The sequence below is a fragment of the Salmo trutta genome, chromosome 16 (assembly GCF_901001165.1).
Source record: "Salmo trutta chromosome 16, fSalTru1.1, whole genome shotgun sequence".
Lineage (NCBI taxonomy): Eukaryota > Metazoa > Chordata > Actinopteri > Salmoniformes > Salmonidae > Salmo > Salmo trutta.
Window position 1 is genome coordinate 48,909,844 of NC_042972.1, and position 24,492 is coordinate 48,934,335.

Here is a 24,492-nt window from a genome sequence, read left to right on the forward strand (position 1 = left end):
CACCCTTAATCTTGTAAAAATAGCCTCCTCTCTTCTGTCCCTTCCTGCCGTCCTCCCCTCCCCGACTTTCCTCTGTACTTGAAATAAATGCCTGCCCTTATTATCTCTATTCCACTGCTCCTGCCATCTCTGCACCATCACTGTCCATATCAGGCTTTTTGCTTCTGCCTTGCTCATTAAAACTACAACATCAACATCCCCACTACTAAGTGCTTGTTGAGCCAGTATATCAGCTGCCTCGTTCCCCTCCACCCCCACATGGACAGGGACTCAAGTAAATCTTATCTGTATACCCATCTGTCTAATCCTGTCTTGGGTTTGTAGCATCTTATCAAGCAGGTCTTGTCTGCTACATGACCTATAGGACTGCAGACTCATCAACACTGCACATGAATCAGAGCAAATAACTACTCTGTCTGGTTTGACTTCCTTCACCCACTGCAAGGCCAACAGAATGGCCATCAGCTCTGCCGTATATACAGCCAGATGATCTGTAATACGTTTCCTGACTGCCACCCCTGCCACACTTCTAGATCAACTACTGGAGGCAGGAGTAGCCATGGTGGATTCACAGGAATAGCTACCGTTGGACTAAACTCCCTTCCATACAGTCCCATCTCCCTCGCCTGGATATTACCCATCCACCCAATGCTTGTGTTCTGTCTTCGCTCATGTTCCCAGCATGCCTGTAAAATCAATTTCACAGGATGAGACACCCCATGTCCCTGTAGGTTGACCCAATAATTCAGTGCCAGCTGCTGTCTCCTAATCTGCAATGGCATATCCCCCATCTCCACCTGTAGTGCAGCCACTGGGGATGTCCGAAAGGCACCACTACATATTCTGAGTCCTTGCCCCTGTATGACATTAGTCTTTCCAATGAGGTTCGGGCTGCCGAACCAGATGCTTTACTGCCATAGTCTATTACAGATTGGATCAATACAACATACATGGTCCTCAATGAGGAACGCCCAGCCCCCCACTCCTTCCCCGTCAGACAGCGCATCACATTTAGCACCTTACACTTTCCCACCCCTCTCTCAATGTGTTCTGCTCAGGTCAGTCTAGTGTCAAAGTATACCCCAAGAAACCTGAAGGCCCCCACCCTCTCCAAGTTTCTCCCATATAACCTCAAGCATACCTCATCTCCCACCTTCCTTCTGGTAAAGAAGACTGTCTGAGTTTTGCTCTACAGAGAACCCGAATCCCCAGAATAATGCCCACCACTCTACCTCATCAATTGCTTTCTGTACCTTCCTGACTATGTAATGGCACATTTCCTCCCCTCTTCCATGAGGCCCCATCTGCAAATAACAACCTCCCAATATCCGGCTGTACCTGAGAGTAAACATCATTGATCATGATTGAGAACAACAGAGGACTAATCACGCTCCCCTGCGGTGTACCGTTATCCACCAGGTAGCTGACTGATAGTGACTTCCCCACCCTCACCTGGATAGACCTTCCAAACAGGAAATCATTTAGCCAGTTGTGGGTTCTTCCTCCTGCCTCCATAATATCAAGCTTGACTAACAACCCCTCCTTCCACATCATATCATACACCTTCTCCACATCAAAAAATACAGCTACAACAGTCTCCTTGTTCACCTGAGCCTTCCTGACCTCTGCTTCTAAGCAGAGCCCTGAGTCCATAGTTCTCCTACCCTTCCTGAACCCACTCTGATGTGGCAATACTAGCCCCCTGCTCTCCAGGAAGTAAGTTAGACTCTCCATAATCATACGTTCCATAATCTTACATACATGTGATGTTAAAGCTATTAGCCGATAGCTTGTTGGCCTCATTGGGTCCTTCCCTGGCTTCTGGATTGGTACCACTACTGCCTCCTTCCAACTGCCTGGTAGTTTCCCCTCCTCCCACACTCTGTTGTACAACACCTTATCCAGGGCCTCATCACTAAGCTGGGTCAACATAACACAACTCATCTTTCCCAGGTGAAGTTAACTCAGCCTTACCTATTGCCCTTTTCACCTCTACCATGGTAAATGGTGCATTCAACGCATCATTTGCATCCTCCATCCTATCCAGCAGTCCAGGATGCTCCTCTCTCGTTCTCTCTCTCCCCCTCTGCCACTCCTCTGACAAATATGCTGAGCTATGCACTTGGACAAACGCTTTGGCCATCATCTCTGCCTTCTCCTCATCTGTTACTGCCACATCCTTCCCACTCGTCAACACTGGATAATCCCACTCCCTTCTGACCCCACTCATCCTCTTAATCATCCCCTGCACTTCTCCCACTGGTTTCGTTAAAACCAGTGGTGGCACAGAACCGACGCCAACATAACCTCTTTGCCTGATGGATAGTTCTCCTCACCGGGGCCTGAGCCTGCTTATACTCAATCAGATGGAAGTTATGTGTCCTTTTTAGTACTCTAAATGCCCTGTTCCGACTCCTCGCCATTGTCCCACGCTCCTCCGTCCACCATGGGACTGTTTTCCTGCTCCTCCTCCCTGAACTCTTAGGTATAACCTCAGTAGCTGCCCCCACTAACGCTGTACTCACCCAGTTATTCATACTATCCATACCCCCTCTCATATCCACCCGAGCCATCACCTGCTCACTCAGCTCTTGAAAGTGATTCCACTTTGCCCTTCCAAACACCCACCCACCTACTCCATCCACTGACACCACCTCCTCCCTACTGTGCATACTATGAGGTAATGATCACTCCCTACTGTCGACTCCTCCCATACCTCCCACTCACAGATTCCTGCCATTGCATTAGATGCCAGAGTGAGGTCCAAGGCAGATTCTTTCCCTATGGCTACATCAATCCTGGTCCCTATGACGAGTATACACTTGCAGGGTGAGGAAGGAAGGAATGAATGATTTTTTTAAATGGCCCGCCCTTGCCTGGAAATTTGTCACTCGTTCATCCCGCGATGATTGTATTTTCAGCCACCAGTAACTTGTGGGTGCTTTATATGCGCTACAGTCAGTTATGATTACATGTCTACTTATATTAACTATATTTTTTATTTTACCTTTATTTAACGACACAAGTCAGTTAAGAACAAATTCTTATTTTCAATGACGGTCTAGGAACAGTGGATTAACTGCCTTGTTCAGGGGCAGAACGACAGATTTTTACCTTGTCAGGTCAGGGATTCGATCTTACAACCTTTCGGTTACTAATCCAACGCTCTAACCACTAGGCTACCTACCACTCCATTCCAATGCACATCAGCTAATAATGAATAAGCTTTTGTAGCAAATGAATGCATTACGCTATAGAAAATGAACACAGGTCTCAATCTCTCAAGCACAAGTTCCCTTCCTTGTAAATAGTCTAATATGTATAGTTCAAGTCTTGCCACTGCCAACTTGGATCTAATGTAGCTAGCTAGCTAGCGAAAACACCCTCCTGTCTGTCTGCACCTGTCCGAACAGCATGTTAGCCTGTCCACTTTGGATACATGTTGAAATCAAGTGGCCTACCAGGATAAGATGCTTATTTTGACCTCAGAATGAGTTGCTTATCCACTGTATGTAGCCTCGTCCACTTATTTGAATCAATAAAAACGTTTTTTTTCCTCACGTAGTATAACCACTCAGGATGCAAGCATTAGCATAATTAGCATTCACATAGAGTTGGAACTGCTTGTTGTGAGTGGCAGCGGGTAGGGCTTGGTTTGTATGTGTTGTGGGGGGAAGTTGCAAAGCACAGAAAGAGCGAGGGAGACGAGACCAAAAATACAACAAGAGAACCAGTGGATATGAGGACGCAAAATGAGCGAACATTCAACCTTGACGAGTACTCCATTATGAAAATTCAAATTTAATTCTAATTAAAGTTGATTTTAATTAATAATAAATGAAGCCCTAATTCACTTTGATTTGTTACTACCAATGATGTATACCTACAGTGGCTAGATAGCTAGCATGGAGAAAGCTTTCCCATTTGCTTAATGAAGTGTGATTGGCTTAGCTACAGTTGAAGTCGGAAGTTTACATACACTTAGGTTGGAGTCATTAAAACTCCAACTTCAACCACTCCACTAATTTCTAGTTAACAAACTATAGTTTTGGAAAGTCGGTTAGGACATCTACTTTGTGCATGACACAAGTCATTTTTACAACAATTGTTTACAGACAGATTATTTCACTTATTTTACATTCATTCACTGTATCACAATTCCAGCGGGTCAGAAGTTTACATACACTAAGTTGACTGTGCCTTTAAACAGTTGGAAAATTCCAGAAAAATATGTCATGGCTTTAGAAGCTTCTGATAGGCTAATTGACATCATTTGAGTCAATTGGAGGTGTACCTGTGGATGTATTTTAAGGTCTACCGTCAAACTCAGTGCCTCTTTGCTTGAGATCATGGGAAAATCAAAAGAAATCAGCCAAGACCTCAGAAAAAAAATTGTCTGGTTCATCCTTGGGAGCAATTTCCATACGCCTGAAGGTTACCACGTTCAACTGTACAAACAATAGTACGCAAGTATAAATACCATGAGACCACGCAGCCGTCATACCGCTCAGGAAAAAGACGCGTTCTGTCTCCTAGAGATGAACGTGCTTTGGTGCGAAAAGTGCAAATCAATACCAGAATAACAACAAAGGACCTTGTGAAGATGCTGGAGGAAACGGGTACAAAAGTATCTATATCCACAGTAAAATGAGTCCAATATCGACATAACCTGAAAGGCCGCTCAACAAGGAAGATGCCACTGCTCCAAAACTGCCAGAAAAAAAGCCAGAATACGGTTTGCAACTGCACATGGGAACAAAGATTGTACTTTTTGGAGAAATGTCCTCTGGTCTGATGAAACAAAAATAGAACTGTTTGGCCATAATGACCATTGTTATGTTTGGAGGAAAAGGGGGACGCTTGCAAGCTGAAGAACACCGTCCCAGCCGTGAAGCACGGGGTGGCAGCATCATGTTGTGGGGGTGTTTTGCTGCAGGAGGGACTGGTGCACTTCACAAAATAGATGGCATCATCAGGCAGGAAAATGATGTGGATGGATTGAAGCAATATCTCAAAACATCAGTCAGGAAGTTAAAGCTTGGTCGCAAATGGGTCTTCCAAATGGACAATGACCCCAAGCATACTTCCAAAGTTGTGGCAAAATGGCATAAGGACAACAAAGTCAAGGTATTGGAGTGGCCATCACAAAGCCCTGACCTCAATCCTATAGAACATTTGTGGGCAGAACTGAAAAAGCGTGTGCGAGCAAGGAGGCCTACAAACCTGACTCAGTTACACCAGCTCTGTCAGGAGGAATGGGCCAAAATTCACCCAACTTATTGTGGGAAGCTTGTGGAAGGCTACCTGAAATGTTTGACCCAAGTTAAACAATTTAAAGGCAATGCTACAAAATACTAATTGAGTGTATGTAAACTTCTGACCCACTGGGAATGTGATGAAAGAAATAAAAGGTGAAATAAATCATTCCCTCTACTATTATTCTGACATTTCACATTCTTAAAATAAAGTGGTGATCCTAACTGACCTAAAACAGGGAATTTTTACCAGGATTAAATGTCGGGAATTGTGAAAAAATGTGTTTAAATGTATTTGGCTAAGGTGTATGTAAACTTCCGACTTCAAGTTTCTAAAACTGTTTGAATGATGTCTGTGAGTATAACAGAACTCATATGGCAGGCAAAAACCTGAACAAATCCAACCAGGAAGTGGGAAATCTGAGGTTTGTAGTTTTTCAAGTGATTGCCTATCCAATATACAGTGTCTGTGGGGTCATATTGCACTTCCTAAGGCTTCCACTAGATGTCAACAGTCTTTAGAACGTTGTTTCAGGCTTCTACTGTGAATGGGAAGAGAATGAGAGCTGTTGGAATCAAGTGTCTGGCAGTAGGCCATCTTCTCAGTCATGCGCACAGCGTGTGCACGAGCTCCCTTCTCTTTCCTTTATGAAGACAAAGAAATTGTCCGGTTGGAATATTATTTAAGATTTATGATAAAAACATCCTAAAGATTGATTTTATACATCGTTTGACATGTTTCTACGAACTGTAATGTAACTTTTGACTTTGCGTCTGGACTAAATGCGCGAACAGAGAGGAGGTATTTGGACATAAATATGGACTGTATCGAAACACAACGAACATTTATTGTGGAACTGGGATTCCTGGGAGTGCATTCCGATGAAGATCATCAAAGGTAAGTGAATATTTATAATGCTATTTCTGACTTTTGTTGACTCCACAACATGGCGGGTATCTGTATGGCTTGTTTTGGTGACTGAGCGCTGTACTCAGATTATTGCAAAGTGTGCTTTCACCGTAAAGCTTTTTTGAAATCTGACATAGTGGTTGCATTAAGGAGAAGTGTATCTTTAATTCTATGCATAACAGTTGTATATTTTATCAACGTTTATGATGAGTATTTCTGTAAATTGATGTGCTCATTCACCGGGGTTTTGGAGGCAAAACATTTCTGAACATTACACGCCAATGTAAAATGGGGTTTTTGGATATAAATATTAACTTTAGCGAGCAAAACAAACATGTATTGTGTAACATGAAGTCCTATGAGTGCCATCTGATGAATATCTTCAAAGGTTAGTGATTCATTTTAGCTGTATTTCTGGTTTTTGTGACACCTCTCCTTGCTTGGAAAATGGCTGTGTGGTTTTTCTTGTCTAGGTGCTGTCCTAACATAATCTAATGCTATGCTTTCGCCGTAAAGCCTTTTTGAAATCGGACACTGTGGTTGGATTAATGAGAAGTTTATCTTTAAAAGGGTGTATAATACTTGTATGTGTGAGAAATATGAATTATGAGATTTTTGTTGTTTTGAATTTGGCGCTCTGCTATTTCACTGGCGTCCCACATTTCCCAGAGAGGTTTTACGCAAAATACTGTTTATCCTTCAAACACAAAACTCCCTTAGCTAGATGCAAGACTTGCAACAGCAAAAAAAAAAAGTCAATTATGATTTTAGTTAACTGTTTTGAGCATGAAAGTGGCAGTGCAGGAAAAGTGCCCTCTTTTCTCCGTCTTGTTGTCACTCCTTTCCCTCTCGCTGAAGTTCGTGCTCTCTGATTGGCTAAAAGTTGTCAGGCACACAACAGGTGGTACCTATTGTTGTGCCAGGCAAGGGAGCGGACCCCTATTGTGCAGTCTGACAATCTGGCTGGTGGGTCTGACCTCTTACCCTGGCTGATGAGGTTAAGGCGAGAGCAAGGTCTCTCTCAAGGCTTTGAATCCTCTCATCACGACATCCTGTCTCCTTCAAAAAAATCTGTTTGGCTCGCATCATTTTGGCTTTGTGCTGAGATCGCTTCTCGGCGTTCTTGCTGTGGGAGCAGAGGAAACCAAACCACACAGCATTGTTGAGCACCAGAAGAGAGTGAAAGTGTGACTACAGTAGCTAGGCTAAGTCCCTGGTTTTGCTTTGTGAATGTTCTCTAGGATCTTTACCTTTTCTGTAAATCCAGGCACGTGAGAACTTCCATGAGCTCCTTTGTCAGTTTCTCACAATCCTCCTGCCTGGCCTCCAGGCATTCCTTCAGGTTTACATAATCAGCAGGAATCTGTGGTCAGTCAGACAGGCAGGCAGACAGAAAGACATGGTTAACATCTACATTGGCTAGATGAGGGTCTCGGTTTACATTTGTTCCAATACCATACAATTCTGACTGAAACACAGATACAGTGGGGTCTGAAATGATTGACACGCTTGATAAAGATTAACAATAATGATGGTATAAAATAAATTACTCATACTGAACTGTGTTATATGCTCAACTTGTTTTAGAAATTATTAGATTGCATACTAATACTTGTATGCTAGTTTTATATGAGAGCCTCTCACCATGAATAATAACAGGGGAGGTTAGCATGTCTTGGGGGTATGACCTTTGACCCGCTATAACTTTCTCACTCATTATTATTCGTAATCATGGTAGCATCCACATTAATGTAGAAGTGTTTAGAGACATATTCTTATTTAGAATAAAAGTGACTCCAATGATACAATACATTATTTACCATCAATTTTGTTTGGGCACAAAATAATCTGAAACCAACTGCAAATGCGTTCATCAAGTTTGTAGAGTCACAAGCTTGATGTAGTCATTGTGTGCTAGGAACATGGGACCAAATCAAAAACTTTTGACTACTTTATTTATAAGAATCTTCAGGTTTGTCAATAATTTTGAACTCTACCTTTTTGGAAACCATTTTTCATTACTATTAACAAAATGTCTTCCTCTCAGCAATTATATTAGTTTAAAAGAATATAATTTCCTATTTTTTTGGCATACAATACACCTCAGTATTTGAATTATTTATTTTATACAATCATTGTTGCTAATCTTTATCAAGGGCCGCACTATACATTTAGTTATTTGACAGCTTCCTCTTGAAATTAAGAGAGAGTGCCATGCCCCATAGTCAGAGAGTGCCAAGACACTCACCTCCTGCCTGGCTGGGCCTGTCTGACTCTGTAGGACATCTCGATGTGTCTGCTGGCCTCTAAATCGGCGGCTCAGCTCTGAGTTAGTGCAGTTCAGGGAGGCTTCCACCTCTCGCAGGGAACACCCCTCCTCCTGCAGCTCCTCCTTCCTCTGCTCCCACATCCTCCTGAATGAACCACACACACTTTTAGACCAGGACCAGAAATCTACAACTGCACAAGCAAACCACTACAAGACCACACCTGACCATCACACAGCTGGTTGCTGGTTTAAAAAGTTTAACTGAAGCAGCAGAGGGGCCTTTAGTAGGAGAAGGTACCTGTGGAGCTGGTTGTCCTGAGTCCTAAGGGCTGTGTATCTTGCCTCCTCCTCTTGCTGGCCAGACTCTGTGTTGCGGTTTCTTTCCACGTTCAGCTGGTGCTCTGTGCTCTTCAGCTGCTGCTGCAGACCCTGTATCTTAGTCAAAGAGGCAGCGGAGGGAAGAGGTCATTTACCTTGTGTGGAAAGTACTACTACTATTATTCTGTTTGGCTTGGTCAGAGAGCTCTGAACTACAGATTTTCTCTCTCTATGGGTTCCAATCTTATCCACAGTAATGCAACCGACTCAACTAATCTGCATGGAATTTAAATTTGTTTAATGAACTGGAACAAAGTCGATTGGAACAAATTTCACTGTCCCTGTGCGGAAATGGATTGGCCACCCCTGGCTTGAGACTATAGGCTGAAGACTATGAATGACACTGCACTCCTGTGTGGTGTCTCACCTCTACCTCCATGGCTTTGAGCTTGGCCCTCTCAGTGCTCAGCTCCTCCTGCAGATGGCTGCAACTCTGGGCTTTCTGGCTGCTCTGGGCTAGCCCCTCCCTCAGCTCCCTATTCTCCTGCTGCAGAGCCCTCTGCTCCAGATGGCTGACCATAGCCTGGCCCTGCTTCAACTCGGCACACACCTGAACACCACCACAACCACACACACAACCAGTACATTTACATACAGAGAAACCATGATTTGTTTTCACAAAATGAAATCCATAAAAATGGTCCTTTGGATTGTTGACATACAGTACCAGTCAAAAGTTTGGACACACCTACTCATTCAAGGGTTTTTCTTTATTTTTACTATTTTCGACATTGTAGAATAATAGTGAAGACATCAATATTATGAATGTGGAATCATGTAGTAACCAAAAAAAGTGGTAAACAAATCAACATTTACTTTGATTTGCCATTTTGATAAGCCACCCTATGCCTTGACAGCTTTGCACACTCTTGGCATTCTCTCAACCAGCTTCATTAAGAATGCTTTTCCAACAGTCTTGAAGGAGTTCCCACATATGCGGAGCATTTGTTGGCTGCTTTTCCTTCACTCTGCGGTAAAACTCATCCCAAACCATCTCAACTGGGTTGAGGTCGGGTGATTGAGGAGGACAGGTCATCTGATGCAGCACTCCATCACTCTCCTTCTTGTTCAAATAGCCCTTACACAGCCTGGAGGGCCATCCCATTAAGCGCAGACCAGATGGGATGGCATATCGCTGCAGAATGCTGTGGTAGCCATGCTGGTTATGTCACGCCCTGACCAGGTGAACTCTTCTATTTTGGTCAGGGTGTGGCATTTCTATAGTTTATTTTCTATGTTTTGGTATAGCCTTGCTTTGGGGCGTATTTCTATGTTGGGTTATGTCGATTCCCAATCAGAGACAGCTGTCGCTAGTTGCCTCTGATTGGGGAATCATATTTAAGTTCCTTTTCCCCCCACGATGTTTGTGGGTTGTTGTCTCTTTTTGTTTGAGCAGTAGCGATACGTTTATTCTCTGTTTTGACCGTGTTATTTCAGTCTGAAATAAATAACATGTGTTCGCTCCCAGCTGCGCCTTGGTCCACTTCTTCCTTCCCGACGCCAATCGTTACAGAACAACCCACCAAACCAGGACCAAGCAGCAGAGGAACGAAGAGGAAGGATGGACATGGGCCGAGTTAAGGAGGAGCATTTCCAGGGCGATGGAAGAGTTTAGGGAGACCGAGAGGCATCCCCAAGAATTTTTTAGGGGGGGGCACAAGGGCTGTTTGACGGGGCAGGAGCTGCCCGCCAGTCAACAGTCGTCGGAGCTGCCCGCCAGTCAACAGTCGTCGGAGCTGCCCGCCAGTCAACAGTCGTCGGAGCTGCCCGCCAGTCAACAGTCGTCGGAGCTGCCCGCCAGTCAACAGTCGTCGGAGCTGCCCGCCAGTCAACAGTCGTCGGAGCTGCCCGCCAGTCAACAGTCGTCGGAGCTGCCCGTCAGTCAACAGTCGCCGGAGTGGTCAGACTGCGCTGAACTGCCGGAGTGGCCAGACTGCGCTGAACTGCCGGAGTGGCCAGACTGCGGTGAACTGCCGGAGGGGCCAGACTGCGCTGAACTGCCGGAGGGGCCAGACTGCGCTGAACTGCCGGAGGGGCCAGACTGCGCTGAACTGCCGGAGTGGCCAGACTGCGCTGAACTGCCGGAGTGGCCAGACTGCGCTGAACTGCCGGAGTGGCCAGACTGCCCTGAACTGCCGGAGTGGCCAGACTGCCCAGACTGTCCCGAGCTGCCAGGCGTCCCCAGTCCAGTCCGGCCCGTCCCTGCTCCCCGCACCAGGTTAGTGGTGCGTGTCCACAGTCCTGTCCGGCCCATCCCTGCTCCCCGCACCAGGTTAGTGGTGCGTGTCCCCAGTCCTGTCCGGCCCATTCCTGCTCCCCGCACCAGGTTAGTGGTGCGTGTCCCCAGTCCAGTCCGGCCCGTCCCTGCTCCCCGCACCAAGCCAGTGGTGCGTGTCCCCAGTCCAGTCCGGCCCGTCCCTGCTCCCCGCACCAGGTTAGTGGTGCGTGTCCCCAGTCCTGTCCGGCCCATTCCTGCTCCCCGCACCAGGTTAGTGGTGCGTGTCCCCAGTCCTGTCCGGCCCATCCCGGCTTCCCGCACCAGGTTAGTGGTGCGTGTCCCCAGTCCAGTCCGGCCCGTCCCTGCTCCCCGCACCAAGCCAGTGGTGCGTGTCCCCAGTCCAGTCCGGCCCGTCCCTGCTCCCCGCACCAGGTTAGTGGTGCGTGTCCCCAGTCCAGTCCGGCCCGTCCCTGCTCCCCGCACCAGGTTGGTGGTGCGTGTCCCCAGGCCAGTCCGGCCCGTCCCTGCTCCCCGCACCAGGTTGGTGGTGCGTGTCCCCGGTCCTGTCCGGCCCGTCCCTGTCCCCCGCACCAGGCCCACGGCGCGTGTCCACAGTCCGGCACGGCCTGTGTCCGGTCCACCGGTGACCAGTCCTGTTCCGGTCGGCGGCTCCGCTCCGGAGCCTGAGCATGCCGCTCCACCGTGGTCCAGTCCGGGCCAGAGGGGTAGGGCTAGGGTGGAGGCAGGGGGAGAAACACGCCCGGGGCCAGAGCCTCCACCGAGGGTGAGGCGCCCACCCGGGTCCCCCCCCTAATAGACTTTAGGTTGGTGCGCCGGGAGTACGCACCGTTGGAGGGGGGGTACTGTCACGCCCTGACCAGGTGAACTCTTCTATTTTGGTCAGGGTGTGGCATTTCTATAGTTTATTTTCTATGTTTTGGTATAGCCTTGCTTTGGGGCGTATTTCTATGTTGGGTTATGTCGATTCCCAATCAGAGACAGCTGTCGCTAGTTGCCTCTGATTGGGGAATCATATTTAAGTTCCTTTTCCCCCCACGATGTTTGTGGGTTGTTGTCTCTTTTTGTTTGAGCAGTAGCGATACGTTTATTCTCTGTTTTGACCGTGTTATTTCAGTCTGAAATAAATAACACGTGTTCGCTCCCAGCTGCGCCTTGGTCCACTTCTTCCTTCCTGCACGACGATCGTTACAGGTTAAGTGTGCCTTGAATTCTAAATAAATCACAGACAGTGTCACCAGCAAAGCACCCCCACACCATCACACCACCTCCTCCATGCTTCACGGTGGAAACCAATCATGCGGAGATCTGTTCACCTACTCTGCATCTCACAAAGACACAGCGGTTGGAACCAAAAATCTCAAATGTGGACTCATCAGACCAAAGGACAGATTTCCATCGGTCTAATGTTCATTACTCATGTTTTTTGGCCCAAGCAAGTCTCTTCTTCTTATTGGTGTCCTTTAGTAGTGGTTTCTTTGCAGCAATTTGACCATGAAGGCCTGATTCACACAGTCCCCTCTGAACAGTTGATGTTGAGATGTGTCTGTTACATGAACTCTGTGAAGCATTTATTTGGGCTGCAATTTGAGGTGCAGTTAACTCTAATGAACTTACCCTCTGCAGTAGAGTTAACTCTGGGTCTTCCTTTCCAGTGGCGGTCCTCATGAGAGCCAGTTTCATCATAGCGCTTGATGGTTATTGCAACTGCACGTGAGGAAACTTTCAAAGTTCTTTACATTTTCTGGATTGTCTGACCTTCATGTCTTAAAGTAATGATGGACTGTCGTTTCTCTTTGCTTATTTGAGATTTTCTTTCCATAATATGGACTTGGTCTTTTACCAAATAGGGCTATCTTCTGTATACCACCCCTACCTTGTCACAACACAACTGATTGGCTCAAACGCATTAAGAAGGAAAGAAATTCCACAAATTACTAACTACTTTTAACAAAGCACACCTGTTAATTGAAATGCATTCCAAATGACTACCTCAAATGACTACCTCATGGCCTGTTGGTGCGGTATGCAAATTGAAGTGGGTCTAGGATGTCTGGGATAATGGTGTTGATGTGAGCCATGACCAGCCTTTCAAAGCATTTCATGGCTACAGACGTGAGTGCTACGGGCCGGAGGTCATTTAGGCAGGTTACCTTAGTGTTCTTGGGCATAGGGACTATGGTGGTCTGCTTGAAACATGTTGGTATTACAGACTCAGAAAGGGAGAGGTTGAAAATGTCAGTGAAGACACTTGCCAGTTGGTCAGCGCATGATCGGAGTACACGTTCTGGTAATCCGTCTGGCCCAGCGGCCTTGTGAATGTTGACCTGTTTAAAAGGTCTTACTCACATCGGCTGCGGAGAGCGTGAGCACACAGTCGTCCAGAACAGCTGATGCTCTCATGCATGTTTCAATGTTACTTGCCTCAAAGCGAGCATAGAAGTTATTTAGCTTGTCTGGTAGGCTCGTGTCACTGGGCAGCTCTCGGCTGTGCTTCCCTTTGTAGTCTGTAATAGTTTGCAAGCCCTGCCACATCCAATGAGCATCGAAGCCCGTGTAGTACGATTGTATTGACACTTGCCTGTTTCATGGTTCGTCAGAGGGCATAGTAGGATTTCTTATAAGCTTCCGGGTTAGAGTCCCGCTTCTTGAAAGCTGCAGCTTTACCCTTTAGCTCAGTGCGAATGTTGCCTGTAATTCATGGCTTCTGGTTGGGGTATGTACGTACAGTAACTATGGAGACAACGTCCTCGATGCACTTATTGATAAAGCTGATGTGGTGTACTCCACTAGTCGCCTGATCCTCACAAGGAATCCTGATCTATTTCCGCAAAACCTACGATTTCTTTTCCAGCGAATCACAGGGATCTGGGCCTGGTCGGGTGTCCATAGTATATCCCTCGCGTCCGACTCATTGAAGAAGAAGTCCCCATCCAGTTTGAGGTGAGTAATCCCAGTTCTGATGTTCAGAAGCTCTTTTCGGTCATTAGAGACGGTAGCAGCAACATTATGTACAAAACAAGTTACGAACAACGCGAAAAAACAAACAAAATAACATGGTTGGTTAAGCGCCAATAAGACGGCAGCCCTCCCATCCGACGCCATCTTGAAGAAACGGGCCCCTATTGAGGAAGCATTTGGTACTTGGTGAAACTGCTACGTCTATTTGGGATATTACAACAAATAAGTTCCTTCAAACAACGAACACTGTTCTTTTTCCCTTGGACATCATTGCACGCAAGATAGAACACCAGAATATGTACAGCATTTTTTTTTACCACACTGCCAGATGCTGATCTCCTCTGTTTCATCAACAAAACAAATACAATAACAAAAGGTGCTGGGCCGAACAGTGCGCTGTTTCAACTTATGCAGATTTCAGCTTTAAAGCTGATTGTTTTCTAGTGCAGAGCCTGTGGTCTAGTGGTAACACTACAGGCATCGACACTTAGGCTGTGTTTACACAGGCAGCCCAATTCTGATTTTTTCCCCACTCATTTGGTCTTTTGACCCATCACATAAGAGCTTTTTCAGAGCTGATCTGATTGGTCAAAAGACCAATTAGTGAAAGAAAATATCAGAATTAGGCTGCCTTTGGAAACGCAGCCATTTGCATTCCCCTGCATCAACCAATGGTTGGGTGCCACGTCATCAACGGGCATCGGGCACTAGGTTGCATATGTGGTTAGATGATACGTAAAATACCTAACCAGGCATTGTAAGATCTGGCATGCGTCAGCAACACCTGGGCGGAGGAACGCGCCCATACACGCCTCTGCCCATAGACTTGGGTTTAATTCCCCATTCCAACCCTTCAAACTGTTTCTCCCACGTAACTATCTCCCCTTCTGTAATTTCATAACTGTCTCAATTAAGTAGCAAGATACCCCCCCTCTAAAAACAGGTTGTTTTCTAATCAAAACATGGATTAACTGAGATTTCCCTATTTAGACAATATCTCTTTAGCCTGGGTACCAGTCTGTTTCTGTTGTCTTTCCACTCCTTTCCACTTCTTGATTTTGGCATGACAAGGATTATAGGAAGTGGAATGTTATCTTAAAACAGGTTCTGGATTTCTGGGTGTACCCACTACACATTTACCGTCAGGCTGTCTTTTTGACGTCCGTATTATGCGTATTTTATCGATGTCTGGAAAATACGTGTTTTAAACATCTGGAAAATAAGCTTTCGAACCTTTCATTCAGCCACTGAAATGCATGTGATGTCAACATCTGGAAAGGATGTCTAAAAGACATTTTCAACGTAATTTTGCTCACTGGGTAATATCTCCTCTACCAGTCACGACCCAGAACAACATGTCCATCATCCATCAATACATCAACAGCAGGCCTGCGCCCACAGCTACTGTACATAATACACCGTTTGTGGCACACAATGGAGGGTGACATTAAATGAAGAAAGACAGCGCAACCAAGCTGCCATGTAAAATGAATACCCGCTAAATCCATGAAAAACACAGCACAAGCCATTAACATCAGCTGCTTCCAATGGGCCATTGTGTGGGATGTAGACAGTAAAAACAAAACTTCATCATTCCAGCAGCTCTTAGGAAAGGTAGTCAGGAAAGAGGATTTAAATTGTAAGATGATTTTTAAGATTAAATGTAAACGTGGATTTAAGCAATTTGCTGTGAGATAAGTATGTTACTATTCTATCAAACTTAAAACTTGTAAGTTCATTCCATTAACAAATGTGATAAATATTAACATTGACAGTAGGCTAGGTCCTAACCATAGACACATAATTGGTACTAACTAGCCCATTCACACTAATTCTGTAGCCCCTCCTAGTGGCCACAGCATAACACTACATCATCAGACGGACAGGAGTCATCCTCACCTTAAACTGCAGTTCCCCTGCCTGACTACTATGCTGCTGCTGCTGCTTGCTCCGGCCCAGAGCTTCATCCAGCTTCAACTCCTCCCTCATATTCTCCAGATGTTCATATTCCTTCTTCTCCTCATCCATCTTAGTCTTCAGCTCCTCATACACCATCTCCACCTCCTCTTTCTTAGTCTTCAGCTCCTCATACACCATCTCCACCTCCTCTTTCTTAGTCTTCAGCTCCTCATACACCATCTCCACCTCCTCTTTCTTAGTCTTCAGCTCCTCATATTCCTCCTCCACCTCCTCTTTCTTAGTCTTCAGCTCCTCATACACCATCTCCACCTCCTCATCCATCTTAGTCTTCAACTCCTCATACACCATCTCCACCTCCTCTTTCTTAGTCTTCAGCTCCTCATACACCATCTCCACCTCCTCTTTCTTAGTCTTCAGCTCCTCATATTCCTCCTCCACCTCCTCTTTCTTAGTCTTCAGCTCCTCATATTCCTCCTCCACCTCCTCTTTCTTAGTCTTCAGCTCCTCATATTCCTCCTCCACCTCCTCGGTCTTATCCATCAGCAGCTCCAGAACCTTCTCCTCCTCTTCTCTTTGCTTCTTCAGCTCCTCGTAGTCCTCGTACTCCTCTGCCTTCTTCGTAACATTCATCAGCTCATCGTATTTCTCCTGCAGCCCCTGCAGTTGACGCCGCACATCATTTAGTTTGTCCTTGGTCTCGGACTGCTGGAGGCGTCTGCATGAAAGAGAGACACATCGCCACCATCTGACAACAGATTTCACTTTCCTTTCCTCTTTCAAATGAATTAACTGGAATAACATCTACTAGCAGCCAACACAAATCTGAGACATGTACTGGGTTTGGTTTTGGGCTAAGTTCTAGAGACAAAGTTAAGGTGGGACCTTTCATGGGTCTTGTCCTGGTCAAGGAGCAGTAGTTCTGTCTGGAGACAGACAGTGTGCATCTGAGGGGCGGCTATCCCTTCTCCCTGAAACACACAACACAGCACAGGCAGTTACGTGACAGGAACTGTTAAGGCAATGTTTGAAAGACAAAACCTACTGCACGACCACTTCAATTATTTTTGAAGCAACAGATATTTCTATAAAGATGGTGATATCAATAACTGATTGTAGTTTGATGGGGTCTCATCTCCATACTGCGTTTGGTTGTACCTTAGCCAAGTTAAGCTGCAGTGCTTCTGGGTGGATCTTAGCCGCATTGTCAGCGTCCTTCATTTTCTCCACCTAGGGAACAACAGTATGTCCAAATTACATAAATTAAATATCATGACCTTCACCCCCCTCACACATTGAAGCCAGAATGACTGCATCTTGTCCATTATCCATTTCTTTATGACAATTTAAGGAGGGGGGGATAACTGAATCCAGGAATGGCAGATTACCGTCTCTAGGAGGGTCTTTCTCTCTGCGTCCATGGTGCGCACCCTCGTCCTGAGGGCTCTGATCTCCTGGTCCAGACGATCATTCAGCTCCTTGGCCTTACGCAACTCCACCACGTCTATGGGAGGGACAAAGGGACATTTTACCCTCCAAACTATGGGCGTCACTGTCTCCACATCAGTTACAGTCAGTCAGTCATACTTCTGGAAAAGCCTAAAGCGATACTGTGCAGTTCCTTTGACATTCTGAAAGGCTGTTCTCTGAAAATGCTCCACAAAAGGAATATTTTTTTTTACAGTAATCTTAAATGTAAAGTAAATATCTTCTTACCACATTTCTTGAGCTTTTCCACTTCCTGTCTGAGCTGCTCTACCTCCTCCTGGGCTACCTGCAGCTCTGGCTCTGGGTAAAGCACACATACACTTATTCAAGACCGATGTCGGAGAAATACATAACACACAACTGGCACACAAAACATGCACACATTAATACCTTCTTCATATGCTCATTTATCACTCCAGTGTTAATCTGCTAAATTGTAATTATTTGCTCCAATGGCCTACCTCCTCATGCCTTTTGCACACACTGTATATAGACTTTCTTTTTTCTACTGTGTCATTGACTTGTTTATTGTGTTATTGGCTTGTTTGTTTACTCCATGTGTAACTCTGTGTTGTTGTCTGTGTCACACTGCTTTGCTTTATCTTGGCCAGGTCGCAGTTGTAAATGAGAACAAGTTCTCAACTTGCCTACCTGGTTAAATAAAGGTGAATTACTTTTTTATTTTTAAATACAGTTGCTCTTTTATTTTTTACTTTAGTTTATTTACGAAATATTTTTCTTAACTCTTATTTTTCTTAAAACTGCATTGTTGGTTAAGGGCTTGTAAGTAAGCATTTCACGTCAAGGTCTACACCTGTTGTACAGTGGGGGGGGGGGGGGAGTATTTGATCCCCTGCTGATTTTGTGCGTTTGCCCACTGAAAGAAAGGATCAGTCTATAATTTTAATGGTAGGATTATTTGAAAAGTGAGAGACAGAATAACAACAAAAATATCCAGAAAAACGCATGTCAAAAATGTAATAAATTGATTAGCATTTTAATGAGGGAAATAAGTATTTGACCCCCTCTCAATCAGAAAGATTTCTGGCTCCCAGGTGTCTTTTATACAGGTAACGAGCTGAGATTAGGAGCACACTCTTAAAGGGAGTGCTCCTAACCACAGCTTGTTACCTGTAAAAAAGACACCTGTCCACAGAAGCAATCAATCAATCAGATTCCAAACTCTCCACCATGGCCAAGACCAAAGAGCTCTCCAAGGATGTCAAGGACAAGATTGTAGACCAACACAAGGCTGGAATGGGCTACAAAACCATCGCCAAGCAGCTTGAGAAGGTGACAACAGTTGGTGCGATTATTCGCAAATGGAAGAAACACAAAAGAACTGTCAATATCCCTCGGCCTGGGGCTCCAGGCAAGATCTCACCTCGTGGGGTTGCAATGATCATGACAACGGTGAGGAATCAGCCCAGAACTACACGGGAGGATCTTGTCAATGATCTCAAGGCAGCTGGGACCATAGTCACCAAGAAAACAATTGGTAACACACTACGCCGTGAAGGACTGAAATCCTGCAGCGCCCGCAAGGTCCCCCTGCTCAATAATACATATACATGCCCATCTGAAGTTTGCCAATGAACATCTGAATGATTCAGAGGACAACTGGTGAAAGTGTTGTGGTCAGATGAGACCAAAATGGAGCTCTTTGGCATCAACTCAACTCGCCGTGTTTGGAGGAGGAGGAATGCTGCCTATGACCCCAAGAACACCATCTCCACCATCAAACATGGAGGTGGAAACATTATGCTTTGGGGGTGTTTTTCTGCTAAGGGGACAGGACAACTTCACCGCATCAAAGGGACGATGGACGGGGCCATGTACCGTCAAATCTTGGGTGAGAACATCCTTCCCTCAGCCAGGGTATTGAAAATTGGTCGTGGATGGGTATTCCAGCATGACAATGACCCAAAACACACGGCCAAGGCAACAAAGGAGTGGCTCAAGAAGAAGCACATTAAGGTCCTGGAGTGGCCTAGCCAGTCTCCAGACCTTAATCCCATAGAAAATCTGTGGAGGGAGCTGAAGGTTCGAGTTGCCAAACGTCAGCCTCGAAATCTTAATGACTTGGAGAAGATCTGCAAAGAGGAGTGGGACAAAATCCCTCCTGAGATGTGTGCAAACCTGGTGGCCAACTACAAGAAACGTCTGATCTGTGTGATTGCCAACAAGGGTTTTGCCACCAAGTACTAAGTCATGTTTTGGAGAGGGGTCAAATACTTATTTCTCTCATTAAAATGCAAATAATTTTATAACATTTTTGACATGCGTTTTTCTGGATTATTTTGTTGTTATTCTGTCTCTCACTGTTCAAATAAACCTACCATTAAAATTATAGACTGATCATTTCTTTGTAAGTGGGCAAACATACAAAATCAGCAGGGGATCAAATACTTTTCCCCCCCCACTGTATTCGGCGCATGTGACAAATAACATTTTATTTTATTTGAACAGTAACTAGTATCGTCACTTAGCAGAGAAAAGGGCTGTGTGAAATCTGGCCTCACCATAGGCACTCTGGGTCATGCGGGCTGACTCTAGCTCATCGGTCAGACGTCGGATCTCTCTGTGGGCCATGGCCAAGCGGCGTGACGCCTCCTCCAGGTCTCTCTCTAGACGGGCCCACTCCCGCTCCACACTGAGCCCTGACCCCGGCCTGAGCTCAACCTGGGGAGGGGAAGAGAGCAGACCACACCACTGAGCACGGAGAGGAATCTATCATCGCTGTCTACAGGAGTACTATTGATTTGACAAATCATTCTCTGCAGGAAAAGGTGGAGTCATTTGAAAGATCATTGTTGTGAGGCATTAGCTGTTCCTCACACCGAGAAGGTTAAAACAGAATAAACAGAAACATTAGATTTTTTTTATTCGTCAAGAAATCACACGTGCAGTACATGCATTTGGTTCAGACAGGATACCATTGACACTAAGGGGTGTAGACTCCAAAATACCCATTACATCCACACACCCAGAAACATGGAACAATGTTAACTAGAAAGAATTAGCATTTTCGTCATGAATCTTGTTCTGGAGGCAGCTCTTCAGAGTGGTCACTAGCTGGTACAGCCACAGTCATAAAATCATTAACCCTAACTTTAACCACACTGCTAACCCTAATGCCTAACCCTAACTTTAAATTAAGACCAAAAAGCATATTTTTGTTTTGATGATTTTTTTCAATGTAGCCAATTTTGACCCATCTAGCAGAAATCGCACAGTTCTGCCTCAAGGACAAGACTCATCCCAATAAACGTCAAGCTGCAAAGAGAACAGGAAAGAGATGCAGCAAACACAGCAATTAGAGGGCATGCTGAAGAGTTTCAACATAAAATAGAGCATCTTGTTCAGGCTTGGCTAAGTGTTAACGGGGATGCAGTATTATCTAAATGGACATACTGAGGCCAAAGCCTGTTTGCTCTGAGCTGCCTTGCGGAGTCCAAAGAGCCTCTTCCATGGGCTCTGGCCACGTGAGGGTGCCCCCTTGTGGAAAGACAGTGGAATGAATGAACAGTTTAGTCACAGACAGGGGTCTGGATCATCTTCTCCCTCCATGGTCTTACCAGCGGAGCTGCCGCATGTCCACTGTCTAAGACACCCTGATTTAGCAAATTCACTATAACAACATGAACCAACTATAGTATTTCCATGTTCTTCTAAAGTACTTTGGTTAGCCCTAATCCTCTCATCTAAACTCAGTATAATCTTGGACTGAGAGAAAGCATGAGACAGCGAGTTGGTCTCACCTGGTCCATGCTCTCTTTGGGGCACTGAATCTGGGACTGTGTCTCCTGCTGGCTGGCAGAGGGGGTGCCTGCCTGGGCATCGGGGACCTGCGGGGCCTGGGGGTCATTAGGTCTCTCCAGCAGGGAGGCCCTCTCCACCAGCAGGTAGGCCACCTGTTCACTGTGGCTGCTGGGAATCACTTCTGCCAGGCCCTCCTGGTACAACATCTCAGCCACCTCATTCATCTGGGCATCTGCACACACACACACACACACACACACACACACACACACACACACAGTAAGGAAGAAAATAAAGTGTAAGTACAATACCTACAACACTTCACTTAAAAAGGGGACTATTACACATTGATAAGGACACTAATGACACTGATATGACAGGGAATGGGATACACATTGATAAGGACACTAATGACACTGATATGACAGGGAATGGGATACACATTGATAAGGACACTAATGACACTGATATGACAGGGAATGGGATACACATTGATAAGGACACTAATGACACTGATATGACAGGGAATGGGATACACATTGATAAGGACACTAATGACACTGATATGACAGGGAATGGGATACACATTGATAAGGACACTAATGACACTGATATGACAGGGAATGGGATACACATTGATAAGGACACTAATGACACTGATATGACAGGGAATGGGATACACATTGATAAGGACACTAATGACACTGATATGACAGGGAATGGGATACACATTGATAAGGACACTAATGACACTGATATGACAGGGAATGGGATACACATTGATAAGGACACTAATGACACTGATATGACAGGGAATGGGATACACATTTGAATCCTACACACAAAGAACCATATGTGCGTTTAGATTGTATTTTTATAGACTTTGTGAATCATTATAAAAAGGAAAAGATGTATGAAATCGAAAACTAGAAAGTATAATTGAAAGAAGTGTGATGACATGATCGTTCAATAATTACACTTGAGGTGGTATACACATACCAAACAAAGACACTTGATAATATCAGATTTTTTTTTTAAAGCAACGTGGTTATTCGTTGCAAAAGTTAATTTGTTTCCACAGGGTTACATTTTTCACATCTTATCTGGGTTCTAGGTCCCACCTTGCTGGAGTGTCAGGCGTTGCAGCTGGGCCCTGAGGACCTCATTCTCCTGCTCGTACTCCTGGGCCAGGGCATCCCTCTTCTCTGATAGGCTACGGATGTGCTCCAGGTACCTCTGCACCTGAGATAGACACATATCATCAGCTCAGGCCCTGAGCTTTGGCTGAAGCCAGATGAGTGAGTTCCTGTACCCACCACATGGTGCCAATCAGAGAAGAATGATTGAGATGAATGTATGTGCAGCCTGTACAGTACAGTGTAGCATCACAGACAAAACTGTAGATAATGGCTCACCTCGGCCATCTCGGCAGAGTGGCGTGCTCGTAGGCTGTCCAGGTCATGGGTCACGGCGACGAGGCGTCCCTCGCTGTGCTGGAACAGCCTCCATAGGAAACCCAGCTGCTCCGTCACTGAGGCCCCAGGGGCCATGCCCTCCTCCTGCAGACAGAGGACCACCAGCTCCAGTTCCTTCTGCTCCTCCTGGGATTAACATGACAGAGAGACAACCACAGAGATCAGACACTGATAGGCACCTTCTATTGAATGGAATGTCTCAATGCTGTTTCTTGTAATTGCATTTGTAATGATTGACTATCAGCTGGAAATCAAATAGCTGCTATGAAGATGGTCAAAGACAAGGCAAAAACAAAGTGAAACTCTGGGAGACCACATTCTCCTGCTTCTCCTCCTGGGCTAGAACATCCTTCTGCTCAGACATGCTGGGGATCTGCTCTGGGTACTCGGCAATGGGCTGCACCCGAGAGACACTTATCAACAGCGTCTCAAGGTATCAAGGCCGGTTTTAGGCAACATGACCCTGTGTTGAGAGAGATTAGTGCTCTCTCTGAGACTAATTTGATTTAATTGAAGGAGAAAATGCTGAACTTTTCAGATCACCTGCCTTGCCAGGCAGATTCTTACCTATAAAAGTTTTAATATGAAGCCTGTCAATGGCACTTTGATGAGGAGGCATGGACTGTATCTCTGACACATACAGTTGAAGTTGGAAGTTTTCATACACCTTAGCCATATACATTTAAACTCAGTTTTTCACAATTCCTGACATTTAATCCTAGTAAAAATTCCCTGTCTTAGGTCAGTTAGGATCACCACTTTATTTTAAGAATGCGAAATGTCAGAATAATAGTAGAGTATTATTTATTTCAGCTTTTACTTCTTTCATCACATTCCCAGTGGGTCAGAAGTGTACATACACTCAATTAGTATTTGGTAGCATTGCCTTTAAATTGTTTAACTTGGGTCAAACGTTTCGAGTAGCCTTCCACAAGCTTCCCCACAATATGTTGGGTGAATTTTGGCCCATTCCTCCTGACAAGTGCAATATGATCCCACAGACACTGTATATTGGATAGGCAATCACTTGAAAAACTACAAACCTCAGATTTCCCACTTCCTGGTTGGATTTGTTCTCAGGTTTTTGCCTGCAATATGAGTTCTGTTATACTCACAGACATCATTCAAACAGTTTTAGAAACTTCAGAGTGTTTTCTATCCAAATCTACTAATTATATGCATATTCTACCTTTTGGGCCTGAGTAGCAGGTAGTTTACTCTGGGCACCTCATTCATCCAAGCTACTCAATACTGCCCCCCGTTCCTAGAGAAGTTAAGTTTGACAATATACAGTAGTTACAGTTGAAGTCGGAAGTTTACATACACCTTAGCCAAATACATTTAAACTCATTTTTTCACAATTCCCGACATTTAATCCTGGTAAAAATTCCCTGTTTTAGGTCAGTTAGGATCACCACTTTATTTTAAGAATGTGAAATGTCAGAATAATAGTAGAGGCAATGATTTATTTCAGCTTTTATTTCTTTCATCACATTCCCAGTGGGTTAGAAGTTTACATACACTCAATTAGTATTTTGTAGCATTGCCTTTAAATTGTTTAACTTGGGTCAAACATTTCGGGTAGCCTTCCACAAGCTTCCCACAATAAGTTGGGTGAATTTTGGCCCATTCCTCCTGACAGAGCTGGTGTAACTGAGTCAGGTTTGTAGGCCTTCTTGCTTGCACATGCATTTTCAGTTCTGCCTACAAATTTTCTATAGGATTTGAGGTCAGGGCTTTGTGATGGCGTTGACTTTGTTGTCCTTATGCCATTTTGCCACAACTTTGGAAGTATGCTTGTGGTCATTGTCCATTTGGAAGACCCATTTGCGACCAAACAT

At 45.2% G+C, this 24,492-nt stretch overlaps 1 protein-coding gene across 6 annotated transcripts in view; it reads right to left on the reverse strand.

Moving 5' to 3' along the window:
* The window catches only part of si:dkey-264d12.5 (trichohyalin), a 33,882-nt gene that overhangs the window by 7,112 nt on the left and 2,278 nt on the right, over positions 1–24,492 (reverse strand). For 4 of the 6 annotated variants that reach the window (XM_029694746.1, XM_029694742.1, XM_029694747.1 and 1 more), the window contains exons 2-16: positions 22,592–22,777; positions 22,298–22,418; positions 21,176–21,408; positions 20,829–20,912; positions 19,937–20,096; positions 17,643–17,714; positions 17,315–17,430; positions 17,085–17,156; positions 16,812–16,897; positions 15,909–16,644; positions 9,180–9,362; positions 8,733–8,869; positions 8,414–8,579; positions 7,416–7,528; positions 7,150–7,291 (exon numbers count right to left, since the gene is read on the reverse strand). In XM_029694746.1, coding sequence (XP_029550606.1) covers positions 7,150–7,291; positions 7,416–7,528; positions 8,414–8,579; positions 8,733–8,869; positions 9,180–9,362; positions 15,909–16,644; positions 16,812–16,897; positions 17,085–17,156; positions 17,315–17,430; positions 17,643–17,714; positions 19,937–20,096; positions 20,829–20,912; positions 21,176–21,408; positions 22,298–22,418; positions 22,592–22,777 — 2,607 coding nt within the window. The remainder of the gene's footprint in view (positions 1–7,149; positions 7,292–7,415; positions 7,529–8,413; positions 8,580–8,732; positions 8,870–9,179; positions 9,363–15,908; positions 16,645–16,811; positions 16,898–17,084; positions 17,157–17,314; positions 17,431–17,642; positions 17,715–19,936; positions 20,097–20,828; positions 20,913–21,175; positions 21,409–22,297; positions 22,419–22,591; positions 22,778–24,492) is intronic. The other 2 variants (XM_029694743.1, XM_029694744.1) reach the window with 2 other exon arrangements.